Source organism: Corylus avellana, chromosome 1, assembly GCF_965113065.1.
Source record: "Corylus avellana chromosome 1, dhCorAvel1.hap1.2, whole genome shotgun sequence".
NCBI lineage: Eukaryota > Viridiplantae > Streptophyta > Magnoliopsida > Fagales > Betulaceae > Corylus > Corylus avellana.
Genome location: NC_142490.1, coordinates 22,968,079 through 22,987,831, shown reverse-complemented (window position 1 = coordinate 22,987,831; position 19,753 = coordinate 22,968,079). Strand labels below are relative to the sequence as shown.

General features: G+C 36.2%; 1 protein-coding gene across 1 annotated transcript; it reads right to left on the bottom strand.

Annotated features, from left to right (window-relative positions):
- Positions 1-124: 124 nt before the first annotated feature.
- On the bottom strand, positions 125-3,282 carry LOC132169480 (uncharacterized). Its single transcript, XM_088512149.1, has 5 exons — positions 2,992-3,282; positions 2,577-2,663; positions 1,428-2,414; positions 1,194-1,337; positions 125-719 (listed from the first exon to the last, which is right to left on the bottom strand). The coding sequence occupies exons 1-5, from the start codon at positions 3,079-3,081 to the stop codon at positions 366-368; spliced, it is 1,662 nt and encodes a 553-aa protein (XP_088368275.1). The 5' UTR covers positions 3,082-3,282; the 3' UTR covers positions 125-365.
- Positions 3,283-19,753: the final 16,471 nt, after the last annotated feature.

The following is a 19,753-nucleotide window of genomic DNA, read 5'->3' as shown; positions in this document are numbered from 1 at the left end:
AATAATAAAATAAAATAAAGATAGATTTCATTTGGGACAAAATTTCATCAGACAACAATAGAGTTCGACAAAGTCTCAATGTGAACGACAAAAAGAGTCGCACCTTAAACAGGGAAATCTCATCTCTTATAAAAGTATCTCACACAAGGATTATAATTTGCCATTCATTTAAAAATTGTTACAAAAGAACATTTAAATAGACTAACAAAAATCCTAACCCTAATTTGACCGATTTAGGCTAACTAAGCCCGTTATAGAATTACAGAATAACTTAAAACTTTGGGTCAAATTTATTATTGAATTACAAATAAAATTAAAAGACCAAATTCTTTATTTTTCATCCCGCATTAGAGAAACAAAAAAGATCATTCAAGTACTAAATTAACAGTGGATAGCACCTCCGGACCCAAAATTTTGAGAATTTGCTCTTGTTTGATTCCATCTTTGTTTAACTTCAACACCCAACATTCACCGTCGCCTGAATAAAGTGTTATTTCTCGAACAATTCTCATCTTCTCAAGAAGAAGAGCATTTTTTAGCAAAAGTACCGCAAGGTCCAATTGAATTGGATTACCACGAAATCCACTTAGCTTCACTTCCTTGAGACGATGATGTTGACAATATTCTTTAAGAGGTACCTTTTTGTGCTCTGTGTAATCTGCTCCATCGACTATCTTTTGGCGCTCTATTTTCTCTTCATCGGTGCAGGGAAGTTGGAGCTAAAAACAAGAAAGAAGCAAAACATAAATAAGCTTTCACTACAAATCATTGCTAATATAATACAAAACAATAGGTAATATTAACTCAAAGCAAGTAGTAAACCAAGTTTTTTGTTTTTTTCAGTTAGCTTTCAGCCTAAATTTTGTAAGTCGGTAATGAAATCACTAACAATCATTTCCACTCTCCAATCAAGAATCCTTCCAAGAAAGTGAATACATAGTGCATTGGAAATTATACCATAAAAATATCTTTGCAACAAATCCTTCTTGATGTCATAGAAAAAATAGGTGAAATCCGCGTTTAAAAGCAAATCTTTCAGACAGTGGTGTGAAGAAAAGTGTAATAAATCGCGAAGCTAATTCTCCACCTTGTTACCTTAAGAACCAATACTTCCATCAATCCAACTACTACAAAATATTTATGCGCAACTCAACAACCAAATAAAAATGTGCTTGTGATATAAGATAACTTACATCCATCTCAAGTTCAACCAATAACGGAGCCACCTCCCAAAAAGCAGAGGTCAGGTCCAGCAGGATTTCTCTAAATCTTACACGTAATAGCTTCAACAGCTTGAGTCTAGTAAATGTGGTTAAGTGCTTAGGTATTATATCAACCTGAAAGACAATGGAAAGAAATTATTAACTAGAGACATAATATTCAATGATGACAAAAAGTTCAACTAAAAATTTTTGTTGTGGCAAAACCTGTACCACTGGAGCGATCACTAATAAAGTCTCAAGTAGAGGATAGTCTTTTGCAAGTGTGCCAAGGATATATGTCATTTGAGTTGTAGGATCAGATTGCAAATTTAGACGATCACGCTGCAAAGTTCGATCCAAAGTCGTACATATTCTAACAGGTTGTGCACTGTTCTTTAACAAGACCTGCCCAAACATCTCTGCGCCGTACTCAATTGATGCAATACTTATAGCATCATGAATTTCAACTTTTTCTAAAGTATCGCAACGAAATATCTTCAAGTGTCTCAGCCTGAGAAACAGACATCCACTACATAATTTCAAATGAAATGGACAACGGCATTCGCTCATACTAAACCATTCTAAAGATGGGCAACCATTCAAAATGTTATCCACATTCTCTTGACTTAAACTTGTCTTTGTCAACGAGAGGGATGATAGGGAGTTCAAGCCATTGAAATTTGCTGGAATACTCAGGCTGCAAAAATTCAAAGACAAATGTTTCATCTTTGACTTTTTCCCTGCTTGATCACATAGCCAATCTGGAAATTTATAGAGCTCACGAGACAAGTCTGACAAATGATGTTCTAACAAGTTGATAGAAAGATTTTGAACTTGCATATCAATTGCAAACTGAATCCATCGATCAATGTCGCAACCATGATCACGACCCAACGGATACTCAACCCTAAAGGAATCTACCTTTTTGCCCGCATAGAGTTCCAGAATATGGTTGGCCCATCTAACAAATCTTCCCTTTTGCTTCTGTTTCCACTGAGTATGCTGGCTTTTGAAATGGCCCAAGTTTAAAAAATGTCCAAGCATGTTTTTGGGATCTAGGTCAAGGTTAGAAGAGGTCGTCCAAAGGTATCTCCATCTTTTTGAAAGGATGCTAGTAGTGGCAGCTTCCCTCACTGATATTAATGATATTATCAAAGAAAGAATGTCCTCCGGCAATCTACCAGTCAGATCGGCCACCGGGGCACTGTCAATCTATGTGCACACAAAATAACATAAACAAAATTAACTCTTGTGATTACCAAGATTCCAAAGTAACAGTAGGCATTTGTTGTTAATAAAGCTAAAAGAACAATTAAGGGTGTTTATTTAATACAAAGTGAATTACATAGAAATATATCTAAAACTTAAACTTACACCAAGTAATGTCTTGGACTGAGATTGTGGCCACTTAAGTCTAGAAATTTGGTTTGTTGGCAACCGGTCCAACATTATCTTGTCAATCTGATAATAAAGAGCTACAAGATGAGACATTGCTATAAGAGGAAGCAATTAGGCTCTAAGAAACCAAAAATAAAAATCATAATGAGACCAACAACAACGATAATCAGTAAGCAAAGTCAAAAGCTTCAGTAGGTGACAAGTATTGATTATTCTGAAAGGTCTCACCTTTCGTGAAATTGTTCCATAAATTTTAGTAAATTTGCATACTTTATAATTATAAAGCTATGGCGACTTGGAATTCAAATTTCCCATGTTTCAAATTTATCAGTATCTGTCTATATAAGAAACAAAAAAACAGCCACAATGAGAATACATCAGCAATAGATACCTCTGGCACGGAAAATCCAAAACAATACTTGGGGATGTAATTAACGGAGCCCCAGGGCCGTATTTCCTCCAGTTTCCGCTTCATGATCATCACCTCCCCCTCTCTGGGTACAAACTTTGAGCCCACAAAAACTTTGAGCCAGTAAAGAACAAAAAGACAACAGCTTCACCTCGACGATCTGGCGAGAGAGTCTGGAGGGAGTAATGACACTAACCCTTGGGCTTCGATTGCCATGTTGAGAGACAACATATTTAGCAATATCACAGGAAATTATATATCCATGCCCATTGGCATAAGGCGGACTACAGGATTCCATCCGATATAGTAGGAACAATGCAAAGAGAATCAAACAGGTCTTATATAAACGACAAAAAAATAATTTCACAAATCAGAACAAAACAAGACAATAAGAAGCTCAAGATACTATGAGAAAAAATTATTCCTCTTCCTTTTTATTATCCTACTTCCAAATATCAAATGTATTAGACTTCCAAAATTATCTGATTGATGAAAGGAGCTCCATGAGAAATCAAAAACCCAAAAGACAGAACCAAGTTAAAATAGAATTTCAAAGCATAGCAAGCAACAAGTTCAAATTTACACAAATGCAACCCCACTAACATACCTCATGTGTGACAGCCCATTTTCCACTTCGGACAGGGTGATGCAAGAGATTGAGATTGCCCATATGAAGGGACTTATTAGGCTTATAACATCTCTAGTATGAGTATGAATTTATGTACACATAAATTCTTGGTCTTCATGTTAACACTATCATTAATTTATAAATACATAATAACATCTCTGGTATGAATTTCCCATCATTCCTGACCAAAATGCTTCAGTTAAGTATGAAGTCAAATTCGTTGCAGAAAAAAAGATAAGAAATAATGGTGAATTGAAAGTTTGATGCTTAACAGATGGTTTATGCCGAAAAAGGTCAAAAAAACTTGCTAAAAAAGGGTCACACTGTGTGCTTGTGACATTTATCAATTAGAAAAAGAAAAAAATTAAAAATTAAAAAAAAAAAAAAAAAAAAAAAAGAGGCAAATTAAGTCTAGGTCTAACAAGTTTTGCAAAAGCTGTGTCTATAATCCCTTTATAGGGCATCTTGGTGTGTTCTTGCACTGTTTCAGGACCGCAGGCCTGCCTTATATCCTCTTATTCGCTCACAGTTCTATCAGTATGTTTAAATTTATGCTGGAAATAAATGCCAGAAATGTTGTTTTGCTGAGATCAACTAATAAGATGTTCATGCTACACTTCGGTGGGTCTAATGAAACTTACATGCTATAGTATATCACAAGGTTACTTATCATGATGATTGTAATCCTGGATAGCTTTATTCTCAAAGAATTTGCATAATGGAAATAATGACAAGCTTATTCAATTAATTTCCTAGAAGGTCAAGGAGCACTTGAATAACTTCAAGATCAACATGTCTATCTGATACTGTGGCAATCAAAAAGGTGATAGGCAATCAAAAAGGCAGTAAAAGAAGACTCACGCACCCTATAACAACAAGAAAATATCTCCTGAATATTAATTGAAAATGAATTCAAATTACATCAAGGGATGCCACCCATCTATGTGAGAGAGAAGAAAGAAAACAGTCTAAACAAAAACAAATATTAAAATAAAATAAAAATAAAAAAAAAGTAAAACATTAATGTTACGTTTGGTACGAAGGTGGAATGAAATAACTTTGGAATAAGCATTAATCCCTCATGAGCAATAGGAATCACTATTCCAATGCTATTCTATTCAACCTTCTTCAATTCCTAATAAAAGCTATTCCATTTTTTCTAATGGAATAGCCATTTCGCGTACCAAAAGTAACATAAGTATTTAAAGATCATAAATCGATAAGAGTATCCATGTTCTTATAACAGAACAGTTTTGGCGCCGGTAGCACAAAATACTGCAACTTACCAAAAAAAAAAAAAACGGGCACCAAATACCATTGCTTACACATGAAACATGACCAAATATCAACAATTAAATGTTTCTTTTTGGTAGAAAAAATTTGTAATTAACCTGTAATTCCATTACAAAGTGAATCTAGCATACAGAAGTGACCATCTTATGGAACTATTAAGTTTGGATAAAAGAATGTTGAGTAACAGCAAAATGGATAAAGAGGAACTCTGTGCATACATGGTAAGTAACTGAACTACATTAGTATGCTGCTTCATTAATCTACAAAAAAATCTAGAGTCGAATTCATGGCCGCTTTTTTCTCCTATGGATGACGAAAAAGCCATTAATGAATGATTTCAGTTCAAGTAAAGCTAGAAAGATGTACATAGAAGAGTAGCAGAAGTGTAAGTAAACAAACATATTGACAAGCAAGAACCTTTTCCGAGCTGGATGACCAGAACTCTTCCCAATATCTCTTGAAGTCCAATTCCAATTCATGTTTGTCCTGCTTTTCACAAGAAAAATGGTCATCATCTGCTTTCATCCCTACACATGCAGAATCTATATCAAAAGAAGCCTAATACCTTCTAACAACATATCCACACCTCCATGCACAGTGAAATATGCTAAACATCATTAGATGGTTAACCCATTGTTAATCTTGCTTAAGATCCATATATTGTCAAACATGTTTATGTGAAAAATGCTTTGACTACCAGGGATAAGTTGCTGCAATGGGGTTTTAATGGTGATTTTCATTGAAGTTTCTGCAGAAGTGGAATAGAGGACCGAGAGCATCTATTTTTTCTTTGTGAATTCAGTAAATAGTGTGGAAGTCATGTTATGCTGAAGTGTAATTTGATAAATCCTCCCATCAGCTGAGATGATTTTATCTCTGTGGGGATCTAGCAATGGCATATGCATCAACCAGATTTTTAGAATTAAACATCCTAATAGGTAGTCTACTCTCATCTTTAAGACCCCCAAGAAAACAACTTAATTTGTGAGTTTCAGACAATCCATAAACTCTATTGGCTAAAATTTCGAACTGAGTTTTGTATTCCTCCACTTAACCTACATGCTTCAGTTTAACCAATGATTCCATGGGATCATCATAGGATCCTTTCCCAAATCTACCTTGCAGGGCCTTAACAAAATCTTCCCAACTACCAAAACATCTAATAGCATCTATTTCTTGAAATGAAGCAACTGTGAGTCTCTGCTGTACTGGAGTATTGTAGTAATTGAAAATTTTTGATGCCTTATAACACCAACTCACCATCAAACCTGGGAATTCTAAGCGAATTGATCTTGCGTGAATACCATCACCTCCATTGTTGCCCTCCTGGAAAGAATGCCCCCATACCACCACAACTGTTACCATTGTTGCCATTATTATTGCCATTATCCTTTTGATTTGAGACTGACATCTGTTGTAATTGTTGAAATAGGGTTTCTTGACTTTTCTGGATTTCTACTTGGAATTCTGCTTCACTCTTTCGCATTGCTTCATGGAATTCTGCTTGGCTCTTTAAAATTGCTAACTTGAACTCATTTTGATCCTTCTTCAACGCTGCTACAGATTCTGCTACCTGGGAGTTTCTTGCATCTTCCGCCATTGATCTTGTTTTCATCAAGTCGGATACTATAATGAATATGGTAGACAATTAGAGGTGTCTGGCCTCCCAATCCAAATGGACACAGTTCAAATTGATACCCCATTTTCCCCAATGGACTTTAGTTATAATAGTGAATTTACAAATTCCATGCCTATGTACATCGTAAAGCTTCTCTCTCACTGAAGGGTGTCTTTTTTCATCCTCATCGATCAGCCTCATCTCTTCTAACATCTTCTCTTTCTTCACAATTCATATTAAATGAATTCAAAACCATAAAATTATCATCATTATCATCCTTTCCTCCTTCTTCTTCTTCATCGTCCTCATCCTCAAGCTCTTTAACCTTTTTGCCTAAATCTGCCATACCCATCGCCACTATCATCACTTTCACCTATTCCCACAACATAATCCCTAGTACTAGTGCTTGAACTTCTTGAAGAAAATGAAGACTAGGTGTAATAAAGGGTAATGGGTTAGTAAAGAAATGGCTTCTGCGTGTACAAGTAACCTCACAATTAATGCCACAAATACATGTACGAAACTCCAAGAAAGCAATGAACTTGTGAGGTTTCGCTAAAGCTTTTCTAACTCTAATTTAGGAATTTAAGTTATATAGCAACTCAGAACTGTAGATGAAAATCACAAAAATGGCGAAAAATTGAGATTTTATAATCTGAAATAATAATGTAAGAAAGCGAAGCAATATGACAAAGAGAGAAACATACCATTTAAATGTTTGTGTTATTTACTCTCTCTCTCTCTCTTTCTATATTGCCATCAACTTATATTCAAACATGAGTTGTTTTCTTTTCTTTTTATGTGCTCTTGGGTTGTCCTTCCAAATTTTGGTGGCCGGGTATGTAAATGTTGACATTTATACAAATTCAGGTTCAGGAAGAAAGTTTGGTTAGTACCTAGCCAGAGGAAAAGATTGAAGTTATTATTTCAATGGAAATTTCACATATTTTACCTAAGAAGTGTGTAAGTGGCAGGTAAATCACAAACATGGCATCAAGAACATGAAGTATGTGCCTTGCTGCTACTAATTGACATATATATCCTGAATTTCAATGAATCAGTAAACTTGAGCCTTGACACAATTGCATAGTATGTTAGAATCCAAAGTAGATCCATCAATTTAAACTAGCATGTAGAAGAAAGGATGCAGTCAATGTTATTAGGTTCTTTCTCAAGAAGCATAGTATCAACTATATTATAAGTTTGAAGCACGTTTTTTTTTTTAGATGGTTCGAAGAACATGTAAGGGGCCTCCTAATGGATGAGGCATCAGATTCTTCATTAATTATTCAATATCAGAAGAATTTGCTGAAATATGGAAGCATGCCAGTATCATCCATCTAACTAATGAGCCTACTCTTATTGTGGGGCTAATTTTTGTTGAAGGAAAGTGTTTATGGTTGTCTATGAGCCTAGTTTTGGCTTATGATTGTGTATTCCTTAAAGAATACACAATCAATTAGAATGGATGTTTAATGAATTGAATTTAGGAAAAGAAGAGTATTGGACAATTCTTCTCAATTATGATAGTAGATTGGTGTTTTGTTATTGAAGAACTTGTGCAAAATAATATGATTGGGATGCACATGGCAAGTGTGCCACTTGAAAAGTGGGATTAATGAAAGAATAAGTGTTTTCTTGGAATCATTGGAATATTATATTTACTAGACTTATCAAAAAAAAAAAAAAATTTACTAGACTTGTGTTTAATGTGGTGTCTTTGGAAAGAGAGGAACAAAAAGAGCTTTGAAGATCATGAGAATGGATTGCTAGAAATGAAGAAGACGATGCTACAATCCCCGTATATATGGAGAGTGGCATGCAATAATTTGCCTGTTTTTAATTTTTCTGAATTTTTAGAATTATGTTCTTTTTCTATGATTTAAGGGTTCTCTTATATACTCCTTGTGTACTATCCTTGTGTCTCTATGCTCTTTGAATGAATATAAATTACTTATCAAAAAAAATATATATATATACATATTTGGTTGATCGGTCCTTCTATGAATGGGCTGGTATGGTCATTTGGAAAGACACAATTCTCTCTCTCTCTCTCTCTCTCTCTCTCTCTCTGTGTTAAAGGGTGTGACAAGAACTAAATTGTGTTAAAGACAGCATGAAAAATCTACTGCTAAACTGCTTGATTACATTCATGATTATGCACTTAACTTCTAAAATTAGATACATTGTGTGCATGAGTTTAATGAATGCTTATGTGATATCTTATATATTTTATGGATTAAAATAAAATTATAAAGCATTTTGTTTATATATATATATATATATATATATATATATATATATATATATTTGAGGACTCTTTTAGTTAGGAGAATATTAGAGGGGTTGTTAGCCTATTAATTACTTGGGAGCTTTAAGATTTATTGCTTAATAATAATAATTTTATAAAAAAAAAAAAACTTAAAAAAAAAAAAAAAAAAAAAAACGTGTCAACACTTGGTTCATTCAAATTCTTTTTGGACACCTATTAACCAACGTGTCTCACCCTTCTTGAAGAAGCCATGAGGTTTCATGCATGTCCCCACATAAGGATGCATGTGTCCAATGGCATGCTTCCTTCCCTAGTTGTGTTACACTTGTCAATGAACTAGCTCTCCCTCCTCCATTATATATATGCCCAAAGCCCTTTCTTTCCCTCACGACCATCGGTAGCAAATTAGAGCATATTTCAGTTTTCTTTCTTCCTTCTCTTGCAAACCTCCACAGTAAGTCCTCTTCTCCATTATTATTATTTTGCTATTTTATTTTAAAAATTAGTATTTGCTTTTATGAGTATTTTAGGATTCTTGTTAATATTGAAATGTTAGTTTGTAGATTTTATATAGATTATATATATATTTTGTTGAGACAGATTTTTGTGATTAAATATTATACATCCATGATAATGATAATAGCAATAATAAAACTTTGTTTTTATCTCATGAATAAATGTCTAGCACCTCACACATGTGTAAATATACATATATAGTCATGATGTTTTGTATATATATATATACACATGTATACAGCATATTGGGAGAGAAATTGATATATCATGGGAATAATATGTATATATATATATATATATACATGTGCAATTACACATGGGGGACCGTGCACCCCCACACAAACACACACACACACACACATATATATATATATATATATATATATATATATATGAATATTTTATTGAAAACTTTGACTAAAACTTTAAAAACTCTTCTAAATTCATCTTTACAATTTATTTAGGTGAAAGGGCGGCTCGACCCAACCCCAGCGTCAAATTCAAGTAAGGGGACACAACACCAAAAACCCTAACATAATTTATTATAAATCTTTTAGAAAAATGTTGGGGATTTTATAAATCATTCACGTGATTTTTAATTGCACTTCCTTCCATATTTTAATGACAAGTTTTATTTATTCATATGTCATTGTTTAAGAATTTTCATGTTACAGTTACCATATTTCATGATCTATGCATAACTGCAATTATGAATGAAAAGAGCTCTCAAAATTCATGGTACAGATGAATTTACAGATTATATAAAATATTATATGTGCATTCATGAAATAGAATACAGTTACAGATGAGCTTACAGATCATATGAAATGTTATATGAGCATTCATGGTTTTAAATGTTTAACCCGAGACACAATTATAGTGACGATCGGTACCGCATAGGGTAGCATGGCAAGCACACCAAGGGATGGTTATGAAAAGGTGTGTGCTATCGGCCAGGTGGCCTTCACCTAGGGAAGTTCCCAACCTGGTAGCTCTCCCCTATGACGACAGACTGAGCATATAGGTCCTTCGGGACAAGCCAACGTCCGCTACTCACCGTAAAAATTGTGGCGTCGGGTCAAAAGGGTAAAACAGCAGTTTTGAAAGAAAGAAAAATGAAGTGCTTGTACATCTCATAAGTCACCTAATATTCTTGTATTAATTGTCATTTATTTTATTAATTGTGCATAATTGATCTTATAGCATAACATATGCACTGCATGTTTTGTAGCATTTTGGTGTTGTGGCTACTTACTAAGTTGTCGAACTCATCCATTTTCCCTTTAAATTTTTTAGATGCCGCTGTACATTATAATTCTGAGAATGGGTATTCCCGTAAGCGTCCTTGCTATTGAGGACCCTATTGTATGGCCCTATGCTTGGGATACCTGGACCTACTGCTTTGCGGAGCCGTAGGGGTGTTAGAGCTGGAGAGTCCAATGAGTTGCCAGATCAAGCCATTGTTGTGCAGACTTTTGTTTTTGTAAACTGCACAAATTTTTTGTTATATATATATATATATATATATATATATATAGGAGAACACTTGACACAAGGGGAGGCTATAACCCCCTATAGTAGTCACTTTGATTATGCCTCCTGACATGGCTTGAAATGTTTGTTTTGGATTCCTAGCTCATGTAAAAAAAAGATTTTGCAATGTTCATAGTAAAACACTAATTCTACATAACTTTTTGACTTCCTATCTTTACTTGCTACTTAGTATTAATGTAATGATCTCTGATAATTATTCCTTATTTGTTGTGATTTTCTTTTAAGTTCGTGTTTCCCCTATTCACCTTAATCGGGGGCGTGATAAGTATGGTATTAGAGCCAAGTCAACTATAAGTTTGACTTGTACTTTCTTAACCTAGGCTTAGGTCAGATTGCATCACTACGCTTATGATTTTTGCAAGTAGTTAGATAGGAAACTCTAATTTTTGTCATGTTACAGAGTCATGACAGAAGGAGGAGAAGCATCTTCCCAAGGTTTGGAAGTTGAGGCTACCCCGGATATGGCTCAGATGTTTCAAGCTATGGCTAGGCAATTCGTCACGGCCATAACTGATCTTAGAAGAGAAGCACCCTGTGAGGAGGAGCACGGCTGTCCATTCAAACGCTTCGAGCGACTCCCCATTCCTCCGTTCGATGGGAAACGAGACCCTATGGAGTGTGAAAATTGGCTGACCGATGTGGAAGAGATTTTGCGACTTGCAGGTTGCACGGAAGAACAGAAAGTACAATACACCGCTTTTCGACTGTTAGGTGAAGCCAGGCACTGGTGGACTGCCAAAAAGGTATTACTGATTCAAGAACTAGGCAAGGAGGAAGCAATCTCTTGGCCGCGATTTCAGAAAGAATTTCTCCAGCAATATTTTTCCAAGATTCTCAAGGACGCGAAGGCTTGAGAATTCATGGACCTCACCCAAGGAAATATGACAGTCGCTCAGTATGCTGGCCACTTCAATGAATTGGCTCGCTTTGCTCCCTACTTGGTGGCAGATGAGCAAAATCGAGTAAGGAAGTTTGAACACGGTCTCAACCCACAAATCCATGAACGTATTGTATGCTTTGAAATTCAAGATTTTGTGGAATTAGTCAACAAGGCCTCTCTAGCGGAGGAGAGCGTGAAGAGGAGTGCTTTGGCAATGACGGAAACACGAAAGAGGGCTGCACCTCCATCAAATCAAAACCAAGCTAGATGGAAACGAAGACCGAACGAAAATAATCATGGAGTCAAACCCATGGGAAATGGGTCGAGTTCAGCCACCGGTGCGCCTTGTCCGAAATGCCAACGCCTCCACTACGGACTGTGTCGTACAGGGACTAATATGTGCTACCGATGCGGTCAGGCCGGTCACTTTGCACGAGATTGCCCAAAGGCAAAAGGAGGTGCTGCATCATTACAGGCAAGGAATAATCGCTTACCACCCACTCAAGCCAGGGTTTACGCCCTCACACTAGGTGAAGCAGAAACGAAGAATGGAGTGGTCACAGGTATTCTATCTCTCTTTATTGGCAAGGCTGTGGTTTTATTCGATTCTAGAGCTACTCATTCTTTTATATCAGCTAAGTATGCTAGGAGATTTTGTATTAATATAGAACCAATGGAAGTAGGAGTACTAGTATCTACCCCGGTAGGCAAATCAGTGTTATGCAGAAAAATAGTATTGGGTTGCCCAATTTTTATTGAGGGAAGAACTCTCACTGCTAATTTGATAGTATTTGATATGGAAGGGTTCGATGTTATCCTTGGAATGGATTGGTTATCAAAAAATCATGTCATCATTGATTGCCACAACAAAGAGATAATTTTCAGACTTCCAACTGACTCCGAATTCAAATTTGTGGGAACCAAGGTGGGCGCTACTCCACAACTAATCTCAACAACACAAGCCAAGCAATTATTACTAGAAGGATGTCAAGTCTACCTGGCATGCTTAAAGGAGTCGCCTCAAGAGGAGAGAAAAATGGAGATAACCGTGGTGCAAGAATTCCTTGATGTCTTTCCAAAAGACTTTCCAGGACTTCCTCCTGACAGGGAAATAGAATTTTGCATTTATTTAATTCTAGGAGCAGCTCCAATATCCAAGGCACCCTACAGGATGGCACCTGCAGAATTAAAAGAATTGAAGACCCAGCTACAAGAATTGTTGGGACAAAGGATTCATACACCCCAGCATATCGCCATGGGGAGCGCCTGTGCTCTTTGTGAAAAAGAAGGATGGTACTTTTCGGATGTGTATTGACTACCGGGAACTTAACAAAATCACCATCAAAAATAGATATCCACTACCTCGTATAGACGATTTGTTCGACCAGCTGAAGGGTGCTCTGATTTTCTCAAAGATCGCCCTTCGTTCGAGGTATCACCAGTTGAGGATAAGGAAGGAAGATATTTCCAAGACGGCTTTCCGCACCCGTTATGGCCATTATGAGTATTTGGTAATGCCATTTGGATTAGCTAACGCCCCAGCAGCATTCATGGACCTGATGAATCGAGTATTCCATGATTTCTTAGATCAATTCGTGGTGGTATTCATTGACGATATTCTAATCTACTCCAAAAGCTCGAAAGAACATGAAGACCATTTGAGGTGTGTTTTGCAAAGGCTTAGAGAAAAACAGTTGTTTGCAAAGTTCTCAAAGTGCGAGTTTTGGTTTGATAGAGTCACTTTTCTCGGGCATATAGTATCAAAGGACAGCATCTCAGTAGACCCCAAGAGAGTTGAAGCTATAGTAAATTGGGAAAGACCCACCAATGCACACGAAATCAGAAGTTTCTTGGGTCTGGCTGGCTATTATCGGCGTTTTGTAGAAGGTTTTTCAAAGTTGTCTGGACCGCTGATTGGTTTGACAAGAAAGAATGCTCGTTTCTTGTGGACTGATGAATGTGAGCAAAGTTTTCAAGAATTAAAACTGTGGTTAGTAATTGTTCCAATCTTAACGCTTCCATCAGAATCTTGTGGATTTGTTATTTATAGTGACGCTTCCAGAAAGGGGCTTGGCTGCATCCTCATGCAAAATGACAAAGTAGTAGCATATGCCTCTCGACAACTTAAAAGTTATGAGCTGAATTATCCCACCCATGATTTAGAGCTTGCTGCACTAGTTTTTGCATTAAAAATCTGGAGACATTATCTTTACGGGGTGAAGTGTGAAATTTATACAGATCACAAGAGTCTTAAATACTTATTCACGCAGAAGGAACTGAATTTAAGACAGAGGCGATGGTTGGAGCTAATAAAGGACTACAACTGTGTAATTAATTACCACCCTGGGAAAGCCAATGTGGTTGCAGATGCCCTAAGCAGAAAATCAAGAAGTGAGATAGCATGTTTAAAAGCCTTGCCCCATAATCTAAAGACAGACATTGAGAAGCTCGATATGGAGATCGTGATAGGAGAGGTGCAAGCATTAATGGCGAAACTCAAGATTAAATCCACACTACTGGAGAATATTCGTATGGCTCAAGAAAAAGATGAAGAGATCATTCAAATTAAGGAGAGAGCCAACAAAGGACAAGTCTTGGGTTATGGTACCACATCAGATGGTTTGTTCAGATACCAGAATAGAATTTGTGTGCTTAATAATGAGGAGATAAAGAAACTGATATTGGAAGAAGCACACGTCTCACCATATACAGTACACCCAGGAGGCACTAAGATGTATCGGGATCTTAAGGAACGTTTTTGGTGGAACTGAATGAAGCGGGACATTGCTGAATTTGTAGGGTGATGCTCGACATGTCAACAAATCAAAGCAGAACATCAAAGACCTGCAGGACCACTACAACCTCTAGAAATACTAGTGTGGAAATGGGAAGAAATAGCCATGGAGTTTTTAGTGGGGTTACCACGAACTCAGGCAGGATACGATGCAATATGGGTGATTATGGATAGGTTGACTAAAGCCGCTCACTTTATTCCAATAAGGTTGAGATACTCACTGGAGAAGCTGGCAGAACTGTATTTACAGGAAATTGTTCGATTGCATGGGGTACCTATATCAATAGTGTCGGATAGAGATCCTCGTTTCACATCAAGATTTTGGAAGAGTCTACAAGAAGCAATGGGGACTAAGTTGAGATTTAGCACTGCATACCATCCTCAGAAAGACGGACAGTCAGAGAGGACCATCCAAACTTTGGAGGACATGTTACGAGCCTGTGTACTAGATTTCAGTGGTAGCTGGGCTCGCTATCTTCCTTTGGTGGAATTTGCTTACAATAACAGCCATCAAGCAAGCATTGGAATGGCTCCATATGAAGCATTGTACGGACGAAAATGTCAATCCCCACTTTATTGGGACGAGCTTGGAGAACGGAGAATTTTAGAACCAGATATTGTGCAGGATACCATAGATAAAGTTGCTTTAATTCGGCAAAGATTGTCAGCAGCTCAAGACCGACAGAAAAGCTATGCAGATACACGTCGAAGAAGATTGGAATTTGCAGAAGGCGACATAGTGTTACTTAGAGTGGCACCAATGAAGGGAGTCACTAGATTTGGTAAGAAAGGGAAGTTGAACCCTCGCTTCATCGGACCGTTTGAAATTCTGGAGAACATAGGTCCTGTAGCATACCGTTTAGCCTTACCTCCGGGACTTGCAAATATACATAATGTCTTTCATGTCTCTATGCTGAGAAAATATATCCCTGACCCTTCCCACGTAATTCGATATGAACCTTTACAGTTACAAGGAGATTTGGCATATGAAGAGGTTCCAGTAAAAGTATTAGATCACAAAGTCCAAGAGCTACGTACGAAAAGCATTCCACTAGTGAAAGTTTTGTGGAGGAATCATGAAATCGAAGAAGCTTCATGGGAATTAGAAGATGAGATACGCAAGGAATACCCTTTCCTGTTTGCTAAGAACACTTAGAATATAAGGTATGCGCTAGCGGATAGATTTATTTATGTATTTGATCACAATTGCTATATGGTGCTTTTAATATAGACTAAACAAATTCCGAGGACGGAATTTTTATAAGGGGAGGAGAATGTGACATCTTATATATTTTATGGATTAAAATAAAATTATAAAGCATTTTGTTTATATATATATATATATTTGAGGACTCTTTTAGTTAGGAGAATATTAGAGGGGTTGTTAGCCTATTAATTACTTGGGAGCTTTAAGATTTATTGCTTAATAATAATAATTTTATAAAATAAAAAATAAAAAAACGTGTCAACACTTGGTTCATTCAAATTCTTTTTGGACACCTATTAACCAACGTGTCTCACCCTTCTTGAAGAAGCCATGAGGATTCATGCATGTCCCCACGTAAGGATGCATGTGTCCAATGGCATGCTTCCTTCCCTAGTTATGTTACACTAGTCAATGAGCTAGCTCTCCCTCCTCCATTATATATATGCCCAAAACCCTTTCTTTCCCTCACGACCATCAGTAGCAAATTAGAGCGTATTTCAGTTTTCTTTCTTCCTTCTCTTGCAAACCCCCACAGTAAGTCCTCTTCTCCATTATTATTATTTTGCTATTTTATTTTAAAAATTAGTATTTGCTTTTATGCGTATTTTAGGATTCTTGTTAATATTGAAATGTTAGTTTGTAGATTTTATATAGATTATATATATATTTTGTTGAGACAGATTTTTGTGATTAAATATTATACATCCATGATAATGATAATAGCAATAATAAAACTTTTTTTTTATCTCATGAATAAATGTCTAGCACCTCACACATGTGTATATATACATATATAGTCATGATGTTTTGTATATATATATATATATATATATATATATATATATATATATATATATATGTACACGTATACAGCATATTGGGAGAGAAATTGATATATCATGAGAATTATATGTATATATATATATATATATATACATGTGCAATTACACATGGGGGACCGTGCACCCCCACACAAACACACACACACACACACACACATATATATATAATTTTATTGAAAACTTTGACTAAAACTTTAAAAACTCTTCTAAATTCATCTTTACAATTTATTTAGGTGAAAGGGCGGCTCGACCCAACCCCAGCGTCAAATCCAAGTAAGGGGACACAACACCAAAAACCCAAACATAATTTATTATAAATCTTTTAGAAAAATGTTGGGGATTTTATAAATCATTCACATGATTTTTAATTGCACTTCCTTCCATATTTTAATGACAAGTTTTATTTATTCATATGTCATTGTTTCAGAATTTTCATGTTACAGTTACCATATTTCATGATCTATGCATAACTGCAATTATGAATGAAAAGAGCTCTCAAAATTCATGGTACAGATGAATTTACAGATTATATAAAATGTTATATGTGCATTCATGAAATAGCATACAGTTACAGATGAGCTTACAGATCATATGAAATGTTATATGAGCATTCATGGTTTTAAATGTTTAACCCGAGACACGATTATAGTGACGATCGGTACCGCATAGGGTAGCATGGTAAGCACACCAAGGGATGGTTATGAAAAGGTGTGTACTACTGGCCAGGTGGCTTTCACCTAGGGAAGTTCCCAACCTGGTAGCTCTCCCCTGTGACGACAGGCTAAGCATATAGGTCCTTCGGGACAAGCCAACGTGCGCTACTCACGGTAAAAATTGTGGCGTTGGGTCAAAAGGGTAAAACAACAGTTTTGAAAGAAAGAAAAAGGAAGTGCTTGTACATCTCATAAGTCACCTAATATTCTTGTATTAATTGTCATTTATTTTATTAATTGCGCATAATTGATCTTATAGCATAACATATGCACTGCATGTTTTGTAGCATTTTGGTGTTGTGGCTACTTACTGAGTTGTCAAACTCACCCATTTTCCCTTTAAATTTTTCAGATGCCGCTGTACATTATAATTCTGAGAATGGGTATTCCCGTAGGCGTCCTTGCTATTGAGGACCCTATTGTATGGCCCTATGCTTGGGATACCTGGACCTACTGCTTTGCGGAGCCGTAGGGGTGTTAGAGCTGGAGAGTCCAATGGGTTGCCAGATCAAGCCATTGTTGTACAGACTTTTGTTTTTGTAGACTGCACAAATTTTTTGTTATGTATATATATATAGGAGAACACTTGACACATGGGGAGGCTATAACCCCCTATAGTAGTCACTTTGATTATGCCTCTTGACATGGCTTGAAATGTTTGTTTTGGATTCCCAGCTCATGTAAAAAAAAGATTTTGCAATGTTCATAGTAAAACACTAATTCTACATAACTTTTTGACTTCTTATCTTTACTTGCTACTTAGTATTAATGTAATGATCTCTAATAATTATTCCTTATTTGTTGTGATTTTCTTTTAAGTTCGCGTTTCTCCTATTCACCTTAATCGGGAGCGTGACAGCTTAGCCACCGCCCTGGGTGGGTGCCAGAAAAAACAGAGTGCTATTACTTCTTGACTGGGTTAAGCAGGTTCTCCCTGACTTTGCCAATGTTCTCCACATTTGAAATGCTGGTTGTTATTTTGATTGTTTAGTTATTTATTTTTCTAGTCTGTCTTACCAATATTTTTCTGATGTCACAGGATGGATATATAAACTATATATGGGGTTTTTGGCAGTAGTTTTCTGCACAAACTCTATAAATATCCATGCTGGTTTGAATGGACTTGAAGTTGGACAAACTGTTGTCATTGCATCTGCTGTAAGCATAAATGCTTGTAAAACCGTTGGATTTTAACTTTGTTAGAGAAAATGACACATCTTAGCAATTCGCAAATTATGATACACAATATCATGCAAATTGGAGCATCCACAGGTCCTGAGCAAAAGCAGGCCCATGCATTCTCAATTTATTTAGTTCAACCGTTACTCGCGACATCATTGGCTTTACTTTCTTTTAACTGGTAGTGATACATCATCTTGTTGCATAGCCTCTTATGACAGTGGCGGATCCAGAAATTCAGTTTACCGGGGGCGTCAATAAAATATAATGATAATTTTTTTTTTTTTTCTCTTTATATATTATATTTTTATTATAATATGGTAAATACAATAAAAAAAGAAGAAGTTATTATATCACAATATATGTATCACAAAAAGCATATTTATCTAACTTCATAAATATATGTTAAATTGATATATCAATTACCATATAAGCACTAGTACAAAAGTAAAGAAAAATACAAAATACAAAGGGCCTAAAATTGCATTCTACGTGGTCTTAGAACAACAAAATCATCCGGTATCAAATCTGAATTAAAGCTTTTGACAATTTTCCTTTCAATTTGATGCCTTAATTATTCATGTATCTCGTGTCTTAGGAACCAAATATATTTATAAAAATAAAGCAAGTTAAGCAACCAAGGAGATCTCAGATATTCATTATTCACAAAGCCAGTCAAAAGTTGAGTGTGGAGCCCAATTCAAGTTTTGTCTCTAGTGGGTATTTGTTGGCTTCAAGAGTGTGCTCACAAATAGCCTTCCCAAGTTCCCATCTCAAAAATATCTCTCCCCACTACGGCACTACTACCAATCCCTCTGTTTCTCACCACTCTCACACTGTCACACACACAATCAAACTTTCTTTCTCTGTTTCCCTTATGAGTTCTGAACCAGTGAACCACCAAAAACCAAATTACCATGTTAGACAAATGAGTTAAATCAACAAAACCCATAAACTAAAACCGAACAAAGTTCATGAAAATCTATCAAAGAAAACAAAAAAGGAAAATCCGTCAGATGGGCTATCACCGTGGGCGGTTGTGGCGTGAAAATGCCGGTGGTGCGGCTAAGCAATTCAAGGTCGATGGCGATGGGAGACGGAGTGCTGCACAGCCTGCACAGTCCACGCTTGAGCCGCAGGACAATTTGGAGTTTGGAAGAGGGGTTAGGGATTTAGCCATTTAGGGTAAGATTATTTTTTTTTTCTTTTGTTTAGTGTATTGCCGTGGACACTGGAGCGTTGAGACTA

What these genes read in the sequence shown, in the direction of transcription:
- LOC132169480 (XM_088512149.1), bottom strand. Translation starts at nt 3,081, where the DNA reads ATGATCATGAAGCGGAAACTGGAGGAAATACGGCCCTGGGGCTCCGTT. An exon ending in AGTCCAAGACATTACTTGGT is followed by an intron (nt 2,415 to 2,576) that starts GTAAGTTTAAGT and finishes GTGTGCACATAG; the next exon opens with ATTGACAGTGCCCCGGTGGC. An exon ending in TGATCGCTCCAGTGGTACAG is followed by an intron (nt 1,338 to 1,427) that starts GTTTTGCCACAA and finishes ATTGTCTTTCAG; the next exon opens with GTTGATATAATACCTAAGCA.